This window comes from Toxorhynchites rutilus, chromosome 2, assembly GCF_029784135.1.
Source record: "Toxorhynchites rutilus septentrionalis strain SRP chromosome 2, ASM2978413v1, whole genome shotgun sequence".
Lineage (NCBI taxonomy): Eukaryota > Metazoa > Arthropoda > Insecta > Diptera > Culicidae > Toxorhynchites > Toxorhynchites rutilus.
The window spans coordinates 31,201,458-31,229,016 of record NC_073745.1 but is presented as its reverse complement, the minus strand read 5'-3'; the positions used below and the strand labels follow the sequence as shown (position 1 = coordinate 31,229,016).

Here is a 27,559-nt window from a genome sequence, read left to right as displayed (position 1 = left end):
CTGTTTCATGATTTTCTTCAGCATGCAACACGATTTACTACAGTACTGGATCGATTTAAATTATACGCTTATACGACACACAAACTGCATCAGCGTAATATACGCGTATGATGTGGATTAAATATATTTTACGACAATCTACATCATAAAATTGATGTTTATTATACCGAATTGCGACTTAATTTGATAATGGTATATAAAATCGAGTTTTTACATTTTATGCGATTTCAAATATACACGATACATACTTTGCTTGATATTATATGCGATTATGATTTATTTGGATTTCTTGTAAGACTTGGCACGTGCAAAATTATACGATTTAATGTTTGCTGGGCTATTTGATTGAAATCATAAAAAAATCATCGAATAAAATGCTTTTGGAATGAAGCGAATTAAAATCAAACTTCGGACAATAAATCAAATTTCGGACACGTTATTTTGTAATTTGTTGAACGAAAACTACAATACACTCGATTGTATTTTATAGTCAACTGTGAAACACTTACCAAGCAATTACAGTAAACTGTTAACGATGATGAGCGATTGATATCTTCGCTTATTTTTCGTCGGCCTATTTCCGCCACTTCAGTGCCAATCACCGACATCAGGGAGGCGACTCCATCTGTTCCTACCTATCAGACTCAACAACTCATGAGCCGGGCCAACTTCTTTTCCTTCTCCTCCGAAGGAAGACGTAACCAGAGATTTTTCGCCTCACAAAATCCCAACGACGCCAGCTGGAATTGAACCCAGACCGATCGGATTGTGAGGCTGTTACGCTAACCACACAACCACTGGCGCCGTCTAATGAGCGATTGATGAACGGGTAAATTCTACGTGCTCACGCTCAGAGAAAAGTTTGTTTTATTTCAAAAGTGTGTTCATTGCATTCTAAAACTCATTATCATTTTAGCGTTACACAAAGGCATTATGAAAATTAGCGGATATTTTCAAATAGATCCAGTAGATTACCCGTCGTTTCAAATGCAAAACGATAAGCTCACCAATCATATGGTAGCTATCGCTTCAAAACAAATACCCCCCGACTTCGGAGAAGTCGTTGACCCTGACATACTTGCCCCCACCTGGTTGCTACGCTCCGATCGCTGCTGTCAGCGGGAACGAAAATTTGTAAAATTGCGAAAGGAAAGGAAGGTGAAAAAACTTTCAAACTGGTGAAAAATTGCTAATTGTCCGCGAAAAGTGCACAGACTTTGGACAAAAGTGCCTGCGAACGGAAGCCCGCGTGCTTCTGCACCCGTGCAGTGTAAAATCCACCCGCACGGGATGGAATTCTGCGGGAAAAGTGCGTTTTTCGTTGTGCTCTAGAGAAAAGTTTCCATACACCACCAGTTTCAGCCATTGAGCAGAAAAAAGAATAAGGTAAATAAGGGCAAGTGTGTGTTAAGAAGAAGTGAAAGAAAGCAACAGCAACCTTCAAAAGTGGAAAAATAAACACCACTTGTCGAATAGTGCAAAAGCAACAATAAAGACAGACTGGCTCGTTGTTTTGCATCACTCCCTGCCAGTCTTTGTGTCGGCTAGGTAGGATTGCACAGTTGAAACAATGAGTCTGGCTGGTTCTACTGGAAGCCCTGAGCTAAGTTTTCGGGCACTCCCATATTTGGACAAAAAGTGGATTAAAGCGGATGTTAGTTCAGCTCTGCGTTCCTCGGAGGATTTGGCGAACTTGTGGAATCATCTGGTTCAGGATGAGGAAGTTGTCACCGGCAAATTGCTGTCGTCGATCAACGCCTCGGGAGATGTGGCATATGTACGACCCGATGGAAAATACTACTGCGGGGTGCAATCCCTGAGTTGTACCTGCTGTAAGGGGATTTGTAGCGCCACATCCAGCTGCACTTGTGCGGCTTGTCAGCTTCTTGAGGCGGAAGAAGGACCTACGAAGAAAAATTCTGGCTCCGGGGCTCAGCAGCACCACCAAAACCAGAACCAAAGCGAAAACGCTGGGATCTGCTCGGGAACGATTCTAGACTCGTGGCTCTGGAGTCCAATTCCAAGTGAGAGTTGGGTGCGGACAGTAATCTGACGTGTGATACTAAAGGATTGATATCTCTTGCAGGTCTGGAGGAAAAGCGTGTTTGCACGAAAAAGCTGATCGCCGAACAAAGAGAAATTTGTTTACAGGCTGCCGCCAACTGTTTGTCGGCCACGCGTACCAAACAGCTGTTGTACGTCTATCGGAGGTATTTTATTGCGTTGCAACGATGCAAACAGGAGGAAAAAGCCGCCCCAGATGATTACCGATCTGGAATGAACCAGGAAATGGTGGCGAGTGAAATCGATGCGGTGAAATTGAGCGTAAGTTTTGCGATACACAATAATAGCTGCGTTTTTGGTGCGCGATTACAAATCGCGCTATTGATTCAATACAATTTGTTGTTGTTAATGTTATGTTCGACTGGCTTTTGTTGGGTTATCCTAAACATTCTTACAGCCGGTAAGAAATCGCATCTGTTAGTAATATACAGTAGAACCCCGATTATCCGCAAAATAGTCGGGCTAGATCACCGCGTATAACGAAAATCGCGGATAACGCAATAAAGGGCTAAAAATGAGGTACTAACACGAAAAAAAAGCTATTTTAGCATGGAAACTATGTTGTATCAATACAGAAATTGTTGAACTATCCATCTGTAAGGTCGTTTGATGTCAGTGATCATATAATGGACCTGATCACGAACGTCACTTCACGGCGAAAACGAAAACAATTGTATGCGATTTGTATGTATTTCATTCCGTTTTCACCGTGAAGTGATGTTCGTGATCAGGCCCAATGTGAAACCAATCTCTACCACTCACTGACACATTTCGGGAAGGTTTATAGAATTACTAAGGAACTCTCATTCGCGGATAATCGATGTTCTACTGTATTCAGTGTGACCATGTGGTTTGATTGTTTACAATAAGTACACGCAACTTTGTTATAGCTTTGTCATGATACTATGAATTTAGTGTTGCGAAATTGCGGAGGAATGTGAAATCCGCTTGCTTAATTCATGATGTGATTGTAAATATAGTTATTTATAATTTGACGACAAATCTCGCCATAAACAAATTTTACAACCAGGGATCCATTGTTTACAAACTAATAAAAAAAACAGCTCTATACGGCTGCGAATTCTGGCAATGATCTGTGTAAAACTGATTCAAGATGCACATCGTCTGCGATTATCACATCACGACTTCTTTACAGGATGGGTCTCATAAGCAGAGACGGGGACATAATCCATAATCAAATATGGAGACGGGGAGACCCGACAAGCAGAAAAAAAATGGAAAAAGATTTCCCGAATGCCTATTCCACCAAAGAAACTACAAAGATCGAACAACGTTAGGAGCCAAAGGAAATTAGCAGTGCCAAAATTGAAGGTGGTCCTAAGCCATGTCTGAAAATCGATGGTCATAAGATTAAGAATAAGATTACTGACGCAGTTGTTTTATTTGCTTGCAAATGGCCTTGTAAAGCTACAGTATTTGGAATGAATGGTTGCGAGCTCCGTCATTACAAGCTGCTCGGTCAGACATCAGGATCCCACCTACAGGTTCCAAGTATACGAAGAATACATTCCTCGTCGAAAAACATTAAAGATTCTCAGAGTGTTGGTCGATCAGAAACTTAGCTTCCTCCGCCATTTCGAGGAAGTTAAGAAGAGCTGTGCCACCCGGTTGAATCTTCTGAAAACTATTTCCAAACCGCACCGGAGCAACAACAGGAAGATTCGGAAGATCACTGACTGTCTCCGGCCTCTTATCATCAACACCAGCTGCCTCTGTCTGCGTTGAAATTCATCAACTTGGCCATCGTATCTAGGACTGCCAGTTCTTTGTCGAAAACCAGCGCTAGGAGGGAGACCCACCTGACCGCCCTTAGCAACACGATTCTGCAGCGGGTAGTGCATTCCAAGCTTCCCCCAATGGCAAAACAATTCTGGTTTGGGGCGAACGATTGGAGATTCCCAACGATTCTCACGGAGAATGGTTTCAGGAACAACTTCCGAGCCGGGGTGAGTTCGGTCGGTCTGCCAGAACATTTCAAGTTCATCATAGCAGAAAAAGACCGTCTCCATGAAATCAGGTATACGGACGGCTAAGAAGGACCATAAGGAGTTGGATATTGGGTAAGCGACAGTAATAACAGAGTGTTTCCTAGCGAAAAAGTGGCGGACATCTGTCAGATCTTCTCGGCAGAGGTGGTCTAGGGCTCTGCTGATGGTCTCCGATTCGGCAAGTGTCATTAATGCCATCGGTGCGGCTAGGTCCAAACATCCATGGCTACAGGCCGTTTGGAAGTACTTATTGCCCGACACTGTGCTCATGTAGAGTCATGGATACAGTGGCATCGCAGGGAATGAAGCGGCCGACCGATTTGCCGATACCACTTTTTCACTCGGGAGGTACCGCTTGACGACATGACTTTTTTCACACCATTTGGTCTGATAGTGTAGGCTCGCAAAGAGAGGACAGTTCCTTAGAAAGGATAAGGGATCGATTGCAAGGTTCAAGAACGTAGAAATGGCGCGAGAACAACAAATCCTGTCCAGACTGAGGATCGGTCTTTGCTCGGTCTCGAACTGGTTCAACGGAGGACCTTTCCGACTACTCTGCGCCCACTACCAAATCCACAACTCCGTCGAAATTTTTCTGTGTGGTTGCCTATAATGAGATGATCTGCGAAATCTCTACGGAATCAGCGGAAGCGTACAGACATCCTGAGCGACGATCCAGCAAGAGTGGCAGTACTTTTCTGCTACTTGAAAGATGCCGAACTATTCTTGAGGGTCTAACGCATGAACAATAGATCAGCCACGAAGATCCTCGTTCCTTCCATTCCACGATGAAGAGAAATAAGAACACCTCGACATCTTCAACGGTACGGCTTCCTCTCCACTGGCCTGGCGAAACCAGTCAACTATCTGCAAAAAAGCTACGCACTTCCTGAAGAGTCGTTGGCAGGGTAGCTAAATCTCATATTCATTTCCCTAACAACGCAAGATATCGAGACAACATTAAATTCAATCACCAATATTCCACAGCTGATGACAAATGAACCGAACTAAATTACATGAAACCGACACTCCGCAACGTTGACGATTTGCGACTGTGGTGAACAACTTCTAGTGTGTAAAATTCATCTGCTTCTGTTGTGCGACGTACGACCTTCGAGTTCTACGAGATTTATGAAAATGCTTAAGAAGTTAGACTTTTCGGAGTTTGCAGGCTTTCGTCATCTGAAAGTATAAACAATTGAAGGAGGAATCCAAGAAACTTTTGTAGAGAAAGATACAAATGAATACTAAATAATAGAAAGATACAATAAAATCCCTATCTATTTAAAAAATGGGTGGATTTTATCTATGACATAACCACAAGGTTAATGTGGGACTGCCGTTGGCTTAGTAATCATTTGTTTGTATTGATTGAATGAAACAATTTTCGAATTCAATTAAATTCAACATATTTACTGTGTAAGTAAAGAATTTGAACAAACGCCATGTAATGCAAGGCACCTTAGTTTTGATGGTTGCGTTAGGGAGCATACTTCTATGGGAACAAAAATCCCCCCTATACTATGGGAACAAAAATCCCCTATACTGTATTCGTATTTGCCTGAGGTAGCAAGTTGGAAGACTCCCACACCGGCTTCGGACACAGGAACGGAATGTCTTGGATGGCAGGAAAAGTCAGCGGAGAGACGATGGCGGTGCTCGATTGTGCCGGGCGGTTTGGGAGCTTCCACCATGCTCTTTTTCGTGCATTCCGAAACAGCCAGCGGGGACGGTAACGATGTATACTCTGGTTCGATAATAGATGACCAGCAATCAGCAGAAACGACGGAGGCATCAGAGTTCAGTACGGTATCAGTCACACCGTCAAGGTGAGCAGCGCTGTTAATTGGATCGATATCAGGATGCGATGAAACTGTACTGTGGTCGTACTTGCCTGAGGTAACAGGTTGGAAGACTCCCTCACTAGCTCCGGACACAGGAACGGAATGTCTTGAGTGATGGGAACAGTTAGCGGGTAGACAACGGCGGAGCTCGACTGTGCCGGGCAGCTTGGGAGCTTCCATCATGCTGTTTTTCGTGCATTCCGTTGGGAGTAACCACGACCGGACGGATGGACGATGGCTATATGACGTTGTCATTCTTGGTGAATTAATCCAACTGAAAGCGTGACGAGAATCAGGTACGAATTTGGTTCCAGATGAGCTATACTTGCCTGTGCTAATGGGCTGGAAGACCCCTTTTCCATGTCTAAAAACAGATCCGGGACGACTGCTGACCGACGACGGCAAGAACACGACTGTGAAGGGAGGATAGGGGCCTTCCAAACGGCTTAAACAATTGCGTCCCGGGTTGCAGTGAACTGACTCGAATTCAAGATAGGCGCGGTCGGAGATGGTACAGTTTCTGGTGGCATAAATGGCGTTGTCGACTTCTTGTACTTCGGTGGAGCTCTAAATTTTTGTGAACCGTAGTCCTCAAATTCCCGAAACAGCAGCCCTTCAGGCCATGTTGATGGATCTAGCGCTTTTCTCTGAACGAGTGATCGAGCCCAATTTTAAAGGATAGGAATGAAAGGCAATCCAATTCTCTGCCTTTTGCAATAAGCTTCACCACGGAAATATTATTTTCAGTCCCGAGATTGGCTTTGACCATGGCGGATACCGATTCCACGGTGACGCAAGGACGAATTTTCGACATGTAGAACCAGAATTTCCTATCGGCATCGTTATCACAGATAGGCACTGAAACAACATTTTCCATTGGCTTTTTGCTTCCTATTTGGCAACTCTGAGAAGCTCGAGTGGAGAAATCGATCTCACGGGGGCGTTTCATTGCTCTGCGCTGTTCAAGCGCTGGTCAATGCTTGTAGCGGGTGAAAATTGAGCGACGGTCTTAGAATGCATTTGTTTTATTTCCGAACGCAGCTCGGTAATCGCAGTCGTGAGCGTGCAAAGTGGGGATTTTTCATCGGCCTGGCGCGAGATAACACGAAAATGCGAGTTTTCGAATAACTCAGCGCATTGGTTACACATCCAGAAAAGGTTGTTTCTGTTTGATGCGAAGTAGGATTGTAACGCACGAGTTACACCAGAACATGCATTCATGTGAAAAGCCGCACCGCAGTTGCCCACGTATGCAACACGATACGCGTGCCGAGCTTTTTTTAAAAAAAATCGGTCAGATGCAAGTTTCAAATTGTGACTAGTAGATGTCGCTTCGCGGCAAAAAATCGGCGAGGAGAATAAAGCCTCCTTGTTGTTTGTTGTTTGAAGCAAAAAAGCAAAACAACGGCTAACAGATTCATGGCACAAATGTAACTTTTCAAACACAGAGCACTAAGAGACGATAACAACACGGAGACAAAATTTTAAGAAGATATAAATAACACGTAAACAGCGATGGAAATCACGATCGAAAAACCGATAGGAACCAAAATTCCCCCAACTTGCATGTATTTGCAATGCCAATTTCTCCAGGCATTTTTAGGATTAGAAGGAATATCTCGACGTTACTCAGATTTTCCAGATAGTAATTTAACATGAAATATATTGTCTGCGAGATTGTCCTGAATCCTCCGATTTGACCCCGAGTTCTATCGGCGGCAGACAGTGGACATTAGTTCTGTCAGTAACTTCGTGGTCCCGGTAACTCATCCTGATAAACACAAACTTCTCAATCGATAAACTTTCGGAATGCAGAGCGACGGGCAAAAACACAAAACCGGGTCAACACAAAACACAAAACAACCCGGTGAAGCGAAAACTCTGTATGAAAACTGTTGATACACCCGTCGATTCGACCTCGATCGATCATGACATGCCCATCTGGCAATTATTTTATCTGTCATTGATCTACGAGGGACAAAAGAAGATCACTTGCAAGAGCCTTAAGATATACGATTCTATTCTAAATTATAAACTAGAGGAAGGTTATATCTGTGATATAATCGCAAAGTAGACGCAGGACTACCGTTGGCTCTGTAGTCATTTGTTTGAAATTGCATCTGAGTCAATTCTCAATGAATGAATGAATAATTATTTCTAAAGATTGCTGAAAGTTTTCCTTGTTGGTGTGTGAGTGAATGAGTATGAGTTTGAAATTGTTATTAACATAAAATTCAACTGGTTTTGGCAGGTGTACTCCCACTAAAAGATCGCTTCAATTTATTCTCTCTTCGGTTCCTCATCCGGTGTAAGGTTATGAACCCATTGGTAATCGGAAATTTTGAACAGCTGATCGAGCTAAATTCTCACTCTGGATTCATGAGCCCATATCATGAATTCATCTCCATGCAGGTTGATCCTTCTTCGTATATTCCCAACCGTGTTTGTTTTCCTGACTACATCAATTCCTCTGTACATTTTGATCTGTCCATGAAGCAAGATATCCATGAATATTCAGATTATCAACGATCGAGGATCGCTCCAACGATCTTCGATGCAAAGTATGGGGGTATCAATTGTGATAATATGTACTTTACTGATGGGTCCACTATAAACGAGTTCACAGGATTTGGAGTGTTCAACAAAATTTTCAGCACCTCCCATAGTCTTCAGTTTCCTTGCTCAGTGTATATTGCTGAATTGGCAGCGATACACTGGGCGCTGGAAAGCGTCGCCTCACGACCTGTTGAACACTATTACATTGTAACGGATAGTCTTAGCTCTGTCGAAGCTATCCGTTCAGTGAGGCCGGAAAAGCACTCGCCGTACTTCATTGAGAGAATACGAGAAATTTTGAGTGCTTTATCCAGACGCTGTTATGTCATTACCTTTGTGTGGGTTCCTTCTCATTGCTCAATTCCGGGTAATGAGAGGGCTGACTCATTAGCAAAGGTAGATGCGATTGAAGGCGATATTTATCAGCGTCAAATCGCCTTCAATGAATTTTACTCTTTAGTCCGTAAAAATACCATCGCTAACTGGCAACGCAAATGGAACGAAGATGAATTGGGCCGGTGGCTTCACTCGATTATCCCTAAGGTTAGCCTCAAACCATGGTTCAAAAGTCTGGACTTGAGTCGGGACTTTATTCGCACCTTCTCCCGACTCATGTCCAATCACTGTTCGTTAGACGCGCTACTCTTTCGTTTCAATCTGGCCGGCAGCAATATCTGTGTTTGTGGCCGTGGTTACCACGACATCGAACACGTTGTTTGGTCGTGTGAGGTGTATCTTGTTGCAAGATCGAATTTAGAGAACTCCCTTCGGGCTAGAGGAAGGCAGCCCAATGTGCCGGTGAGAGATGTGTTGGCTCGGTTAGACCTTGATTACATGTCCCAAATATATGTTTTCCTTAAATCTATCGATGTTCGTGTGTGATTATCCTTATATCCTTATACCCTCCATTTATTCCTTTGTGAGTAATTGGTCCGCTTGCTATAAACAGGAGAATGAAATGTAAATTCACAACAGATGTACGAATAGATTTAAGAATTGAATGTGTGTGATTATCAACATTGTAATAATTTCCTTATACCCCATCCTTTTCCTGAGAAAAATATGTCACCCTTCTAATCTCGAGTCCACCGCGAGTAATCGGTTTCCCACATTACTAACCATAGATTTAAGAAAATTGTTCATATATATAGTTTTAAAAATATATTTAAGATTTCGGCTCCTTTAAACTTATTTAACTGAGCCTGTAAAAATAAACGAATTTATAAAAAAAAATTAAATTCAACAGTTTCGTTCTTGTTGGTGGTCCAGAAAAAAAATCGTTGGGTTAGCGTGGTTTTGCAAAAGCAACTGATGAAGCTTGATACATAATTCTATTTTGTTCTCGTGAGAATAATACACGAGAGTTTTCATGACCACTCCACGCGGAAGCAGAAAAGAAACTGATGCTGTTGGATACGATTGCATTACGGGAACCGAATTTTTTTTTCGCTGAAAAAGCCAAAGGCTTTTCCATAGATCAAGTTTGGGAAATGTTTCTAGGATTGAAAGAAGTGCTGGCACAAATACATACCTGGAACTCCGACTACTCGCGAGCGGTAGATCCTCGGTGCGGATTCCTTAGTAAATCTATAGGCCTTCGCGGAATTTGTCAGTGAGGGAAAAGCTCATGTTTTTCTGGTCATAACTTTCACATTATCTGACCACTAGTGTACACGACCTTCTAGACCAGCGATACTCAATCTGCGGCCCGCGGGCCGCATGTGACCCTACGACCTCTTCTAGTTGGCCTATCTGGTGTATTTGATGTTCGGAACTCAAACACAAAAATCTATAAATATTGGTGAAATTCCGCGTCCCTCACAAAGGTAAAGCATTCGTTCATTGGCCCTTGTCAGTGCTACCAAATGTTTATACCAAAGAGTATGATTCTTGAATTTTCATAATGTTTGTTCCTCGCTGGTTATAATTTCGTGGTACATTTATTTTTGGTTTGCGGCCCGCGACACCATGCCCAACATATATTTGTGGACCCTCTGAAAAAAAGGTTGAACACCACTGTTCCAGACGGATAGTTTAATGATTTCTGTATTGATAAAACATAGTTTCATGCTTGAATATCCTTTTTTCGTGTTTGGAACTGATTTTTAGTACTATATTGCGTTATCCGCGTGAAAAAGAAAAACTTTACGCATCATTTTCTATTTTATTGCACTCATCCGTAATAAATGAATACCTAAATTTTATTGTTTTATTGCCTATTCTTTCATGCACTCGCTCTGTCGGGTCTTATTTCCTTATCTTATTTCGTCTCCTCTTATTCCTTATGGAATTTCCTACTTTATTGCAATCCATGTATAAATAAACATCTGTCCGTAACACCGCGACTTTTATTATTCGTGGTGAGCTAGCCAGATTATTCCGCAGATAATCGGGGTTGATCTAACTTTCCTCATAATTATCATATGCCATAGAGACGAATGATCTTTCAAGTTTCAAGCATCTATAAATTTAAAAAATATCTAACACATCATATAACGAATCACTAACACCATTTTTCTCTGTCTTCTTCCAGAAAAATCCCAGCTTCGACCGCACCCCGATGAAGGACTGCGACAAGGCAACGTTCGGGCTAGCACGGGTCGGAACCCGGGCCGCGTTGAATTTCTCCTTCGCGTTTCTCCGGCGTGCCTGGCGCTCCGGTGAGGATGTCGAACTGTGCAGTGAACTGCTGTCGGAGGCTCTGGAAGCACTTCAAACACTCCCGGAGGCGTCGCTTTTCGACACCTCCCAAATGTCAACGCTTTGGATCGAAGTGGTAGAGAAGTCGATTAAGTTCCTCCGTCAGGTGGTGCTTGGCGACGTTATGGGGGGCCGCTGTTTGGTACCGAAGGCTGACCGTCACATTGCGCTGAATCTGCTGCTTGAATTGGGTGCCCAGAAGGGTACCCTTGGCGGTTCGTTGGAGGGAGTTTCGCTGCTGTTGACACTGCACGAGAAAGACCAGGAGAGCGAAGACAATCGAAGCCCTCCGCAGAATACGGGTGCCCCTCTGGTACCGCTACTGAAGCGGTACGAGCAGATTGATAGTTTCTCTTCGTACACCACCGGGGATTCGTACCACTTTGGGCCCACTGAATCGTTTCTGCGGTTTTTAACGTTGCCGGAGAACGAAACCACAAATGTGGACCTAAAACAAGCGGCAGTGATAATCGTTAGTCATCTGGATCGACTGGCCAAACCACACCTCCCAGCGGGGAACTATTCAACCAAAGTGAACAAATCCAACTCGCAGAAGATTTTCACGCTCGGGTGGAGTTCTTGTTCGCCTGAGATGTACGGATTCACATCGGAAGCCAGCAACGGAACCGTCCAATTGCTGGGATCCGTTCCTAAGTATTCGACAGCTACCATTGATCTTCCGGTGGGGTTACAGGTCCGTCAAATCGCCTGTACTGAGAACGACATCTATATTTTAACCACAAGTGGACAAGTATTGTCACTGCATTCCAACTGCGCAGAGAACATTGCCCCGAAAGCGGTTGAAGGTCTGGAGGGAGTCAACGTGATCCAGATTGCTGCTCACTGCGAGGGAAAACATTTGCTGGCGTTGAACTCATCAAACGAGGTGTGGTCCTGGGGTGCTGGCGATGGTGGAAGGCTTGGACATGGGGATACGACTTCCAAAGATGTTCCTACGAAGATCGCTGGCCTGTTGGAGAAGCAAGTTTGTGGAATTTTTTGTGGAGCTTCGTACAGTGCTGCGATTTGTTCCAGTGGAGAGCTGTTGACGTGGGGTCGTGGTACCTATGGAAGGTTGGGTCACGGCAACTCGGACGACAAGCTTGTTCCTACGCAGGTTCAAGCCATGAAGGCGTACAAAGTTGTTGATGTGGCCCTGGGGAGTGGCGATGCGCACTCCATGTGTGTAACGGATGGTGGTTTGCTGTTTGCCTGGGGCGATGGTGACTTTGGAAAACTGGGCAATGGATCGTGCAATGGCTCCCCGATTCCGGTGCAGATTGAAAATCTGTCAAACGTGACCCGGGTCTACTCTGGGTCGCAGTTTAGTGTGGCTCTCACTACGGATGGAACTCTCTACAGTTGGGGAAAGGGTCACGGTGGTCGGTTGGGTCATGGCAATTCGGAACACTCCAACGTTCCCAGGTTGGTACAATCACTGGAGGGAAAGAAAGTGGTAGATGTTGCTGTTGGGTCTGCCCATTGTTTGGCGTTGACAAGTGGCGGCGAGTTGTACGGTTGGGGTCGCAATGATTATCAGCAAATTTGTCCTACGTGTATTTCACGCGATCCGATAATCCAGTGTCCGACATTGACGACTCCACCTACGCTAAGGATCTCCGGTATGACCTGTGGGGCAGCTCAGAGTATCGTGTGGTGTCACTCTTCGACTCTTGGGGTGGCATCGAAAATTCCGTTCGTCGTAGATCTCTGCGAACACACATTCCGCATGCTCGATCAGTTGCTTTGTACGGTTTGTAGCACTCAAACCGGTCCGGGAGATATTCGTCATCCACCAAGTCAAGAAGCTGAATGCATCGCCGTAGCTTCATTGAATCTTTTACGACTGCAACTGCACGCTATGATAGTGAATAATGTTTCCGCTAAGCAAGCGGGTCTGGTGGAAGGGTCTCGCCTTCTAGCAAGCCTTAAATCTCGCATCCTGGCATTGGCAGGAGGTCCTGTTGTACTGAAAACTATGCAAGAAGCCGCCCAATGGACATTGCAAGTGGGGTGGTCTATTCTACTTCCGACCGCTTCGGAACGTGCCCAAACGCTGACCTCGCTTCTTCCTGCCGGTCACGATACGACCACTACTAGCAATAGTTCCGGCCACCGCTTCATGACTGATCTTTTGGTTGGCTCCCTCATGGCCGAGGGAGGCCTGCAGACAGCTTTAAACCAGGCAATCAATGCCCAACGCTCGCAAGACTGTAGTTCCACCGGAACGCATCTATCCCTCCTACATTTGCTTAAGCAGCTACTACGTAACAATTCCAGCTTAACACAGGCTCGTCTTGGCCAGCTCATGCTTGGTCCCTACATAAAGACTGAAGAAGGATTTTCATCACCCGAACCACCCTCGCCTAGTCTCGATCTCTTGCACAAGTTCCAACGGTTGCTTCTGTCCTACATTTACCAGTCCAAGGCAGACGATCTCAGTGGCGCAGAAGCGCTTTTGGATACCTACATCCAGCAAGTAGTTGGTGCGTGCGTAACCACCCTAAACAAGGCTCACGAAACCATTCTTCAAGGCAAGGATTGCGTTGCAGAAATCCTGAAGAACGACATCTCCGACGCCCTGCTGTACGAACTGCTGATCGGACTGGTACTCATTCAGAAAGAAAAATCTCTGTTCCTTTCATCCTTCGACTGGAACAAACATTTCATCCCTTTGCTACATTCCTTGGATAATTTTAACCGCCTAACCCACGAAGGAGAAATACACGACTCAGATGACATGGGCTGGCCGGGAATCATTTGTCGGGGAACGGCGAAAGCGGCACCCGTCCAGGAGGAAACCCTCCTGATTCGCAGTAGCGACATAGATAATCACTGCGCCGACGGAGGAAACTGGGTCATAATAAACGGCAACGTTTACGACGTTAAAGATTATCAAGCCGATAACCCTGCCACTCAGGAGATTCTGACGGCCAACGCCGGTAAAGATATTTCCCTTGAAATCAGCAACCCACAACACCGGGCGGCGTTTGAATTCATCACGTCCTTCCTGAGAGTCGGAAGATACGCTATCAACGAAATCTGTGACAAAGAAAATCCCCGACAGATGATCACCCTGACCCACTTCCACACGGAGTGCATTCTTGCGTATCTTCTTGGGCTAAGAAGCAATATTCTGCAGATGGGATCGGCCCTACAGCCAGCGGAAATTCAGTGTCAGAATCTGTTGAATTCGGCTATCCTCAGCGGTGGCTTGCAAGTGCTGCAGCCGAGCAATCCGTTCGACGAGGAGAAGGGCGAAGCAAGAAGCAGTGGTTCCACCGCTGGCAGTACACCAACCGATGCTTCCAGTCAAATTCCAATTGCAGACGTTCCACAGATGGCAAATTGGCCATCGGCCATGATATCGCACCGAGTGGAGAACTTGCTGTCGAATTTGAGCGAGGGAAAACTGACCGACCCGCTAGTGTCTTCGTGGATTACGATTTGCGAGAGATACTGCAAGGAACATCATCTGATTTGGCATCAAGAATTTCCACCGGAGCATCCTGTGATGGAACTGGAGCGGCTTCTGCTAGCAGTACTAATACGGCATCAAAATCTAGGACAGCTGGCTCTCGCCGTTGTGGACAGAGGTAAGATTTTATTGTGATACTAAAGGATAACTGATTAATGGAAGATTTATATTTCGTCCGGAGACGATCGCTCCTCTCCATCTCCTAAAACTTCCACCCCACCTTCGATCTCGCCTCCCTGTTGTCTCCGATCTCAAACAATCCTCTTCATCTCCTTCTCCCCCTGTTGTCATCTCTCCACGTGCCAAGGTCTATCCGGAAGATGCACCTGGAACTGGTTCGTGGATTGTTCTCTTCAGGTCCAAGCCAAATGGAAAAGCGCCTAATGTTATTCAGGTCATGAAAGATCTGTCAAGATACTCCTCTGTGATAGAAATTTCAAAAGTTTGACCGACCCAACTGCGTGTTAACGTAGCAAATCGGAAACTCGCAAACAATGTTGTCTTCGGTTGGAGATTTACCCTAGAATATCGTGTCAACGTACCTTCCCATGACAGGCGAATCAATTATAAAATAAGGTGGCAGATTTAAAAAGCTCCTCTCGATGAATGTTAAAATCTTAGACTGCCGACAACTCGGCAAAGTCTCCAACGAAGGGGAAAAAATCGAAACTTACGCCGTCCGTTTCGAGTTACTTTTGCTGGCTCCGCCCTCTCTGATCACGTTATGGTGGGCAAATTGAGACTACCGGTGCGACTTTTTGTGCCAAAGCCCACGACTTACCAAAAATACCAGTCAGTTGGTCACACTGCAGCTTATTGCAACAAGAAGGAGCGCCGGGTCACTTGCGGAGAGCAACATGTGGGCGAACCCTGCAACTGTGCATAAGTGTCCACATTGCGAGTGAACCCCACACGTACTCTCAGTTTGTCCTCAAGCGCTTCTTCGCTGGCTCAACAACAACAGCAACTAATCTCCACACACAATTTCTTCGCCACGTTGCCAGTTGACGAAATGGAAGAGGGCACAGCTAACGAGGACACATCATTCATTTTACAAGGGAATCCGTGGCGCAACAATGTTTTCAATGTGTTCAACAATGTGTACCCTCTGTTAGCTTGCCTAAGATATCGAGTGCTTCCGTGGCAACAGTTCACCTTCAAACAACTCAGCACCCGAGGGGACATCAAAAACCCCATCTGTCCCTGTTTTATCGTCATGTACAACTTCCCAATCGGGATTTATAAAATTGTCTGACATCGTGGATAAAATCTTCAGGTTTTTTTTAAGATTCCAACCCCATCAGAATCATTGTCACCACAATGCTTGCAATAGTAAAGAAATGTTTGCCTTATTGATGCAAACATGGTCCCTCCTTGCAATGATTATTATTCTCGATGTTTAATTCAAATAGAGTGGCCGGAGATATCAATGTTTAACAGTGGATTTGTCGTAATCTTGTACCTAAAATGGATACGTTAAAATTTTTAATTAATAACATTAATTGTAATGTTTTTGCTCTGTCCGAATCGATAGAAGATAGAAGCGGTTGCTTGTCATGTAAACATCAGAGGAAAAGACCTCTGTATTGTTACTTGCTGACATGTGCTCACTCCTTCCTGAGCCACGGTTGATCTTGGGACACTTCAGCTCCCGCGGAACCGCCTGAGGCGAACAGTAAACCGTTCATTGTTGGTAAAAACAGCTTCAGTATGACTGTGTACCCAAACATCCTGCTAAACCAAGTGCTCTTGAATCTTAGCTTCATTCATTCATTCACTATCGTTAGATTACAAGTGGAATACAATCCAGGATCCCAATGTTTAAATTAAAGAATTAATTAAATTAAATGTGGCAATTTTTTTTATTTTAAATTAATTTTAAAAAAAATTGTATCGAAAAAATCATAAATGAAAATAAAGGTTTATTTTCGTTTTCAGTTTGTTGTTCTTATTTATGGTCAGCCAAAGCCGTATCAATACAACAAAATAAATCATTAAAAGGTTTTCTCATAATCCTCTGAATTGTATGATGTTTATACATGGTTTTGTTGAACTTTGTTTTCAAATTTTTCGTCAATTTCATCCTTAAAGCTCCTGCTTGAGCCAATACATAGTACTTCACTTAAAAAATAGTGTCTATTAACGTGGGTGCCAACCGATTTCCGGACTTTGTTTTGTTGGCATTGTAAAGCGAAAATATTCACTCAACGCACACTGATGAATGTTATCAAGAAGGGTCTCACAAACGACCTTAACAATGGATACGAAACTTTCTCGTCACGCCTTCTGACATCCAACAATTGTATCTGAAACACTCAATTTTTGCCCCATAAGATTCATCTTGAGTAGCCTGAATTCGTTATTCAAGTCTTGTCCAAGCAAACCATTTATCATGACAATGTCATGCGAAAATGCGAAAACAGAATAGAAACCGTATGACTCATACGGTATGAGGCATGATGTCGACGCCAACCTCTCTCAGTTTCTATTCTATTTTCGCATTTTCGCATGACATTGTCATGATAAATGGTTTGTTTGGTCTTGTCTATTGTGGAATTGGTGCATCGAATCATCAAGTTTTGGTAGCTTGACGAAATTTTGAGGGGTTTATGAAGGCCGCAGTTTTGATAACTGGATCGCTAAAATCAACATGCTTTGAAATTTGTTTCACGAGTTCAACATAGAAGTCAGAATGAATCGATTTGAAGGACAGCTTTCTAGCTGACTAGAATTTCGACGTTTCATGCAATTCTAAGACGTTTGGCTGTGTGTATTCCTGTACTCCCCCCTTGGGTGATTTTTCGATTTTCAGAAAACTTGAATTTTGAGATCTGCGACAGTAGTAAATGAAGTCCATATAAGCCAATATTTTGCAGAGGGTATTTTATCCTGTAAATCAACATTTCGCAGGGTGTCCCGCATGAAAAATCGATATGACGATTTTCATTTGCACCCTAACCAAACGTTCTGCCTCGTATTCCGAAAAAACGACGAAGTCCCAGAGTGTCAATTTTCGATAAAACCAAATTTTCGAGATGACAGTAGATCTCGACGTTTCATGCAATTTGAAGACATTTGCCATCGAAGTTTTTTTTTCGTAAACCCCGATTTCCGGAGGGAGCTTGGGTGATTTTTCGGTTTTCAAAAAACTCAAACTTTGACCGCTGTGCGACACTAGTAAATGAAGTTCGATCGAGCTGATATTTTGCATAGAGTAGTTTTTCGTGAGAATCAACATTTTTAATCAAGTTCGCTTTGAAAATTCGAGGATCACTTTTTTCCCATATATCCTTTGGCACTTAATTTGGAACGGTCATACTTAATTTGGAACGAAAATAATAGATTAAGCTCTTCAAATCGCTCAAGAATTTGCTCAACAACTGCCACCAACGAAAGCCGTCCCGCCGCGTTGCGTTCATCATTTCTATGATTCAAGGCAGCTATGTATGCACTGTGATAAATTCAGTATTTAAAATTGAATTTGAAAAACTGTAAATTCTGTGTCTTTGTTGAAAATCTGTAATTCTGTTTATACAGATTCTCTTTCTGAAATTTGGCGAAAATTCTGTAAAATACAGAATATTCTGTATATGTGGCAACTCTGATCCCAACTGTAGTGATCACTTGTCAATCAAAATTTCCATCACCATCACCATTCTGAATCTATAAAAATGGCATATGACCTCACAAGACAAATTGAGTGGAAAGAATATGTGGACGCGTTTGCTCCAGTCATCAATTCCAGAGATGGTTTACCTCCATTGGAGGAGTACAACTTCCACTCTCGTTTGATCTATGACAGCGCAGTTCGCGTTCAAAGAAACCGATCCCAGGTTCCACTAATCATCGAAGACCTCCCAATCTATCTTGGCGGGATAGCCATTATTCTAAGCTTTATATACAAAAATTGAATGCATTCAAATCTTTTCGGAAACGTGGTGTACAATTGACAATTTTCAAACGTACCCAGTACCCAGTGCTTATTGGCGAAATTTCGTGGGAGGTTTGTCGCGGAAACGTCATTGAAAAAATTATGGAAAGTGGCTCGATACATGAGAAATCTTTCCGCAACGAATGAAGGCGAAGAATATTCACATCGATGGATTTTTAGTTTTGCCCGGATGGTTTGTCCTAATTCAGTTCCCGTGCAAAAAAATTGTTCGTGTTATACCGATAGTTGCGATCTTGATTCCGAGTTTTCAGTGGTAGAATTCTCTCTTGCTCTTCTTTCATGTAACAATTCTGTTCCTGGATTGGGTAGAATTAAGGCAGTATTCTAGTCTAGAAATTTGAAAAAAATAAAAAAATCGAAACATAACGAAACATAACGAAAATCCATTTGGGTCCCTTCACATTGCTTAATTCGGGTAATCAGAAGGTTGGCTCATGAAAACCTGGGTGCGATTGAAGGCGATATTTATCAACGTCAAATCATCTTCAATGAATTTTATTCTTTAGTCCGTAAAAATACCATCGCAAATTGGCAGCGAAGATGAAACGAAGATGAATTGGTCCGATAGCTCCACTCAATTATCTCTAAGGTTAGTCTCCTCAAATCATGGTTCAAAAGTCTGGACTTGATTTGGGAATTTATTCGCACCTTCTTTCGACTCATGTCCAATCATTGTTCGTTAGACGCGCTAATCTTCCGTATTTCGTATCAATATTGCCAGCAACAATCTTTGCGTTTGTGACCAGGGTTACCACGATATTGAACACGTTGTTTGATTGTGCGAGGTGTATCTTGTCGCCAGATCGAATTTAGAAAACTCCCTTCGGGTCAGAGGAAGATAGCCCAATGTACCATACCGGTGAGAGATGTGTTGGCTAGATCTAAGAATAGGTTCAAAAATTGGGTGTGATCATTGTTACAATCTCCATATCCCATCCTTTTCCTGAAGAAAATATGTCACCCTTCTTAACACGAATCAACTGAGTTTGTAAAAACAAACAAATTATATGAAAGATTAATGAATGATTTCACGTTTTCCATCCTCAGAGCTGAGTGGCAACTGCTCGAAACCTCCTCTGCCGATCGTCAACATTATCAAACAGGTCCACCAAACCAAGTGGAGCATTGTGAAAATGCGCCAGCAACTCAACCGTAGCTACAAGGAGGTCTGTGCACCGATGATCGACAAGTGTCGCTTTCTGCTGTACGAAATCCGTCCGGCGATCAGCCTGGAACAGCATGGTCTCGCCAATCTGCACATTCTGCACAAGATGCCCCGCTTCAAGGCACTCGTCCATCGCATCATCGTCGAGATGCGGATGGCGAAAAAGCAGCTCGCCTGCGCCAAGCCCGAGGATATTCTCAACGTTACGATCCAGAGCCAGTTTAGCTCGATTACCAAAATCCAGTCGCAGGAGAATCTCAGTTTGAAAAACCTTTCGACCGAAAATCTAGTCAACGAAAGCCTCATCAAGGTGGAGAGTTTGGAAAGTTTGAACACCAGCGTCAGGGATAGATCTTCCTCGCCGGTGGTGCTGTTGGCGGTTCAGAAGCACGCCGCTTCGGACGAGAATCTGTTGAATGTGGCCAGTGCTGAGGTCGCGACGAATGTTGGTGGTGGAGGCGGTGGTGGCGATGGGGGTGGCAAGAAAATTTCCATAACAAGTGACGAGATTAAAACCCCAACCAATGAAATTATCGATTATAATCATTCCAAGATGAAGAACCCTGACGGGGGCGATGAGTTCATCAACAATGTGATTGCCAGTTTGAGTGAGAAGTGTTTGATCGAATCATACCCCGTAGAGTTCAAAAACGGCGTGAGCCAACAGATTGTGGACTTTATTTTGTACGATTTATGCGATGTGGAAACACTGCGACGCGCTATGTACTGTCAGATCCAACGGTATCAAATTCGAAAGCAAGGCTTAGAGATGCTGTATGAACTGCTAAAGATTGTTGGGCTATTCGACGCCGCGCAATACAATCTGTTTAACGGCTATCTGGGTTTACACATGGGAAAGGAAAATGCCCAGGGTGCCGAACACATTCTAGAGAATCTGAATATGATAACAGCTTTTCAGAAGGCGGATATTTTAATTGCACAGGCGAAAATTATTGAGTGGGCCGTTGCAGAGCTGCAGAAATATGTCAACCAGGAGAAAATTAACGGTAGACATAGGAACCATGGCGAGAAGGATAATTCTAACTTGGGAACATACGTGTTTCTGAAGAAGTTGCCCAGGGCACGATTTCTGTTGAGCATCCTGGGAATTCTGTCCCGATCGTATGAGGCGAATGAACTGAGTCTGTTGATCAATTCTGGCATATTGGGGAGTATCATGGGATTGCTGAGACAGACCGGTGCAGATCTGCCGAGTAGTAAAAACAATACGGATATTTCCGTGATCTACGAGGATGTCGTTACGAGTGTAGGTGTTCTAGTTCAGTTGTTTATTCTATTTATTTGCTTGATGATCGCTTGTTTTTCATTACAGTTGAAGTCATCTAAAGAAGGTTTACCTGGACCGGAATTAGCAAAACTGATGAAAATTGGCACTAGAATTGCTCGCGGTGCAGATTGGAAGTGGGGAGAACAAGATGAACCGGGAGGAGAAGGAAGGATTATTAGTGAAATTGGCGAGGATGGGTAAGTAATCAGATTATTGACACATAATCACCTTCTTTCTCTTCAATGGCACTAACGTTTCTAAACAAACTTCTTTGACTCGTAGTATTACTCGCGTCTTTTGTATTAGTAGTTAATATAGGTTTTTAGCTAAAGTAAAACGCCATTTGATTACGGAGCGGCTAACTGAACTATGAAGTGACTCTTTCGCGAAGAGATTATTTTCTTTGTTGTAGAAGGAAAAAATGATGATCCTGCTCATCGATGAAAAGCGGTGCAGCATCGATGCTATGACCAACAGCCGCACAGACCGGGTTGTTTCACCGAAGAAATTTAAGGATGTTTAAAAAAAATGGTGTTTCAGTTCTAAATCAAACATCCAGCTTGTTTAGTGATGGTTCGCTTGGTGGCGTCCAACGGTTTGCAGATGCCACCTGTTTTCATTGATGCTGGTGTTAAAAACAGTGCCGAAGAGTATATCGGTATTTTTAAGGTCCAAGTGCATCCCTGAATGAATGGCCAACTTCTCTGAGAAAATATATCGCCATGTTACACGTAACATCGTGAAGCTTTCGCACCCAGGCCGGAAGAGTCGACAAAAGGGGACAACATCCAACCAGCCTGGTGGACGCAAGCGTAACATTGGTCCCCTACCGATTATCTCGGATTCAAAGTATCCTACTTTCCAGCAACGCCATCAGGTCCCGAATTTACAACCGCTTCCCCACAACAGTCAGCGTAACATCAATACATCTCCAGCAATTAACCAAACATATGAAGCAGCTCGCAAACGCCATTCAGCACAGTCGCAGCTGCTGCCACTCAACCGAATTAGGGACATTCCTCAACCCCTCGTATGCAGTGTTGTCACACTTCACCGAGAATAAGTGATAGTCGCTAGGGGAGTAAGGAGGATGCTCGAACACAGTCCATTTGATTCTGTTCAATGGTCCCCTGGCCTTTTGTTCTTAACCGGTCTAAAACTTCCCAATAGTACGGTGGTGAAACAGGCGTTCAGCGGTCAACGATTCGATAACGCTGAAGAAATTCGTAACGCAGTTACATCGTACTTCAAAAAGTTGGACGCTACGCACTTCGCGCTCAGAATAGAATAACTCGTGCCACGCTATGAAAAATGCCTCGAACGTTATGACGATTATTTAGAAAAATAGAAAATAGATTATAAAAATCACCTTGTTTTTTGTCCTAACTTTATTTTTCCGCGATTTCTGAGGCACTGAAACTGTGCACGACGCCTAATGAAAAAAACGGCAATTACTTTTAGAGCAACCCAATAGATGTGAATGTTCATGATATTAGACATCTATCAAAATCAATTCAAAATACATCCAAAACATGTTATGCATTATGTTAAGTATGTCTATAAAGTGCTAACCAAAAATACACTTTCATCTTTTAATTATTTTTTTTTCAAACTATGCTTAAGACGTTCTCCTATTTTCCATTCCAGATGGGTTCGGGTCGAGTGGGACAACGGTACAACCAACTCATACCGTATGGGAAAAGAAGGTCAGTACGACCTACGGTTGGCCGAGAGCGCGTTGAAAGCTCTCTCACCAGAGAAGGACAGCGAGAAAGACGACTTCACAGATCAGCATCTTTGCAACGAGTCCCACCCCACGAAGCTGCTGCGTAGTGTGTGCATCAAAACGCTCCAGATGATTTTCGCTTCCGTGGGAATGCATGCCGACCGGATGCAGGAGAATTCCTTGCGGAGCGTTGCCTCCATGTTTCGGGCCATTCTAACCAACCGTATCACCTATTGTAACTTCGGACTGGAACAGTGGACTACGCTGGGATTTCTGAGGGCCATTTCCTACTCGAAAGCTCTTTCGAAGCATTTGACCTCACCGGTTTGGATCGAACTGGTGTTCGAGATTCTCAATTCGCCAATCACCTGCAAGAAGGATGTCTACAAGAAACTCCACTGTTTGAGACTGCTCCAATCGACACTGGTCAACTGGACGAGTGACGAGGCCAGCCGGATCGATGATATCATCGTTAAATTGTTCGATGTCGTTGGAAGGATCACTTTGTTTTGTCCCAATGATCTATCGTTGCTGAACAACGCGACCGACATAAAGTCGAGAGTGCTGTACAGTGCATCGCACACGGGAACGATTGCCGAGGAAATCATTGTGTTGATCAGGAAACTTCACACGTTGCCACTCTGGAATGATAACATTAATTCGTTCATTGCGCAGAAACTTTGTCTGGTGGCGGATACATTCCTTGTGAATGAGCAGGAGATTAACTTCGAAAACGAGAAGACTCCCATCATGGGAACGCTGTGCACGATCGGGGGTTGCGATTCAAGGCCCAGATTGGCACTCAATCTCACACTGGACGGTGTGCGTGGAACGATCTCACGAATGACGAAAAAGGGAAAGGTCGTCATGAACGTCCACTCAACGGCTGAAACGAAGAAGATACCCATATTTAAGGTGGCGGAATGCGTTGACGTCGGGGCATTCAGTCTATCGAAGCTGACTATCAACGAAATGTTGCTGAACTCGTGGGCTGTGCTGTTCTACGGTGTCGGCCAAACTCCGATGAATGTTGTGAACGTGATTAATACGCATCTGCTACAGACCCAGCAGATCAACTTTTCCGCCCTAAAAGCTACCAAAGTTCTATTCCGTCATCAGAGTCTGCTGCGGAAGATTCTGCGACAGAGATCCCCCGGGATCACCCGGAGCGCGTCGAAAGACAGTCTCTCGGATCGGGACGTTAGCCCGGAGGAGGGGAAGACACGAAGTGAATCCAACACTTCTGACGAATCTCAAACTTATGCCGAGCTGTTGATACAAACAATGCTGTTGAGAGCTACCCAGCCAAGTCCGCTGAAGGCTTGCTACTCGTTCCAGGAGATGGAACTCGCCGCCTTGAATATTTCCCAGATGCTCGCAAGTCATGTCCACAATGAGCTGAATGCATCCTCGAGCTCCAACAAACGAACCTTGCCGGTCAGTCAACCGACGATGATCCATGGTGTTCCGATCTATAACAATGAAACGGCGCTGGAAGACGCGCAGACGCCGTCCGGAGCCGAAGCAGTTGCGCACGCGACCACCACAGCCACAACGGCTGGTCGTGGTGGAAACACCCGGCGCAGTCCTCCAAGTCCGCTCGTGGCGCAAATAATGGAGATGGGATTTACCCGCAAAGCGGTCGAAACAGCGATCAAGACTTCTACACTTCATACCAACGTGAGACCGACGGCGGAACAAATCGTTCAGTGGATACTGGAGCATCCGGATGTGACGGCAAACTTGGGTGGGAAAGGGGATGATAATGATGCTCATAGCGACACCGAGAGTGTCAGTTCGGACACGATGGATGGTGGTTCCTCGATGCAGGACTCGCAACAGATTACCTACAAGATGAGAGATGACTTCAAGTCGTCCGATCAATATGCGATGTACGTGAGGGGAATGATCTGCCCTGGAATGTTAGTTCGCTGCTGTCAGGACTTTGAGGAGATACGGAAAGGTGACATCGGAACTGTTTTGAAGGTGGAACCCGAAGGGTTGCACGATCTGAACGTCAGAGTTGATTGGCAAATGCATGACCGACCGTATTGGATGTGCTTCGTACATCTGGAGCTGTTGGAGGCGCCATCATCCGAGAACAGCTCAACGATCAGTGTTGGGTCGCAGGTTCGAATGCGAAACACACAGCACTTCCGTTATCGGATGAATTCGGTCCCACGGGGTAGCATTGGAACGGTCACCTTGCTTAACAACTACGAAGCTACGGTGGAATTTCCGCAGCAGACAGTATGGAATGGACACATCAACGAACTGGAACTCGTTTCGAACCCACTCTACTCGGGAGGTTCCGGACAGGGAGGCATTTTCGATATTATTGACGATTGGTCCCGTTGCATTAAATCGCTGACGGTGTCTTCAAACGAGGCATCTGCCAAACACTTGCTGAACAAGAGCGCAAATTGCTGGCAAAGTTCGTCTACCCAAGGCAAACACTGGATCCGACTGGAGATCCACGATCAGGTTTTCATTCAATCTCTGTCGATCAATGTCGACCCGGATGATTATTCGCATATGCCTTCACTGATCGTCATCAGGGGTGGAGATTCGGTGGCTTCGCTCAAAGAACTCCATTGGGTATCGGTGAACCCCACCGACACGGTCGTCTCGATGTTGAACGACTGCAAGCAGTACTACGCCTGGGTGGAAATACTCATCAAACAGTGTCGTAACAACGGAATTCAATGCAAAGTTCACGGAATCAACATCGTCGGCAAACGCAAGCAAACCGATCTGGAGATGATGCTCCAGAACGCATCCTTCCTGGCATCGGAGAATGAAACCGCAGCGGAACCTAGTTTTTCAACATCCTCGAACTATTCCGACGAACAGTCGTCTAATGAAGTCACGTCGAAAGTTCTCGTTTGGGGGTTGAACGATAAAGAGCAACTTGGTGGTCTCAAGGGTTCCAAAGTGAAACTACCGACATACTCATCGGTGTTGAGTCAACTCAAACCAATCCACATCTCCGGTGGATCAAAATCGCTGTTTATTGTCTCGCAGGATGGCAAACTGTATGCCTGTGGGGAAGGAACCAACGGCAGGCTTGGGCTGGGTCATAACAACAACGTTCCAACGCCTAGACCGGTGCAGATCCTCAACCAATATGTCGTCAAGAAGGTCGCCGTACATTCGGGAGGAAAGCACGCGATGGCTCTGACGCTGGACGGGAAAGTGTTCTCGTGGGGTGAAGGAGAAGATGGGAAGCTTGGTCACGGTAACCGACTAACGCTGGAGAAACCGAAATTGGTTGAGACCTTACGAACCAAAAGAATTCGGGATATTGCCTGCGGGTCGAGTCATAGTGCTGCAATTACTAGTTCCGGGGAGCTATATACTTGGGGCCTGGGAGAGTATGGTAGACTTGGACACGGGGATAACTGTACTCAACTCAAACCGAAGCTGGTAACCTCCCTGCAGGGACATCGTGTTGTGCAGGTTGCATGTGGTAGCCGTGATGCACAGACCCTGTGTCTAACGGAGGAGGGGTTAGTATTTTCTTGGGGTGATGGTGACTTCGGAAAATTGGGTCGAGGAGGCTCGGAGGGATGCTCGGTACCGCATCAGGTCGAGCGGTTGAATGGTGTTGGCGTGTTGCAGATCGAGTGTGGTGCACAGTTCAGTTTAGCCTTGACCAAGTCCGGCGAGGTTTGGACCTGGGGAAAAGGTGACTACTATCGGTTGGGTCACGGCACCGACCAACACGTTAGAAAGCCCACTCCCATCCAAGGGTTGCGCGGAAAGAAGGTCATTCATGTGGCAGTTGGAGCTTTGCACTGTTTGGCGGTTACCGACAGTGGACAGGTTTACGCTTGGGGAGACAACGACCATGGCCAACAAGGATCCGGAAATACGGTGGTGAATAAGAAACCCAATCTGGTGTTGGGTCTGGATGGTGTCTTCGTGAATCGTGTCGCTTGTGGAAGTTCACATTCAGTTGCCTGGAGCTTACCGCAAAATCCTTCGGAGAAAGACAAGAAAGAAGCGGTTCCATTTGCCGTAAGCAAAGATCCCCTCGGAAGCCATAGTCTTGGGATGTACGCTTCCGATACGGAACCGACAACTGCCCAACCACAAGCTGGAGCGGTTAGCACTAAGCCGCAAAGACCATCGCTTTCCAAAAGTGTTCTCACACTGGAAACATACGGGGCGAGACAAGCAGCGCTGACACACATACTGAACGCGATGAGCATTCTCCACGCGAGGTCGTGTATAATCGCTGCGTTGACTTGCCACTCGCAGCTGAATGTGCACGACAAAGGTAGCGGCGGATACAACGAAACACGACCTGTCACTCCGCTGTCAGAAACGGACCTCAATGGAACGAAAGCTGACGCAGAGATCGCGAACCCACAGAATGAGGTTATCGCTCAGGGAGGTGGTGAAGCACCCGCGGATGCCTCTGGATTATCGGTAGGTTTTTATGAGGCTGTCCATCATCATCAGTTATATAATTTCTTGTTGATTTCAGACAAATGACATCGATTGTGATATACCGATAATATCTGGCATGAATAATACGCTGAGCGCTTATCGTAGTTTGACGGGGTCACTCTCGATGTCGGCGTCGATTTCAAGCTGTAATGCTACCCAGCGGCACTCCAAGATGTCGGCGAGTGCGATGTCCGTCATGGCCGCCACCATGACCCATCACGATGAGGTAGGTTGAGTATGTACATGGATATTTACATACCACATTGTAATGGGATTTGTCACTTAAACTGTGTAATTTTTAGGCCAGGTCAAAAATGGTCTC

At 44.8% G+C, this 27,559-nt stretch overlaps 1 protein-coding gene across 1 annotated transcript in view; it reads left to right on the top strand.

The window, feature by feature from the left end:
- Positions 1–1,143: 1,143 nt before the first annotated feature.
- LOC129764533 (probable E3 ubiquitin-protein ligase HERC2) overlaps positions 1,144–27,559 on the top strand; it is a 46,304-nt gene continuing 19,888 nt past the window's right edge. The window contains exons 1-7 of the mRNA XM_055763711.1: positions 1,144–2,024; positions 2,087–2,325; positions 11,007–14,769; positions 19,651–21,035; positions 21,102–21,253; positions 22,704–27,216; positions 27,275–27,463. Coding sequence (XP_055619686.1) covers positions 1,571–2,024; positions 2,087–2,325; positions 11,007–14,769; positions 19,651–21,035; positions 21,102–21,253; positions 22,704–27,216; positions 27,275–27,463 — 10,695 coding nt within the window. The 5' untranslated portion in view covers positions 1,144–1,570. The remainder of the gene's footprint in view (positions 2,025–2,086; positions 2,326–11,006; positions 14,770–19,650; positions 21,036–21,101; positions 21,254–22,703; positions 27,217–27,274; positions 27,464–27,559) is intronic.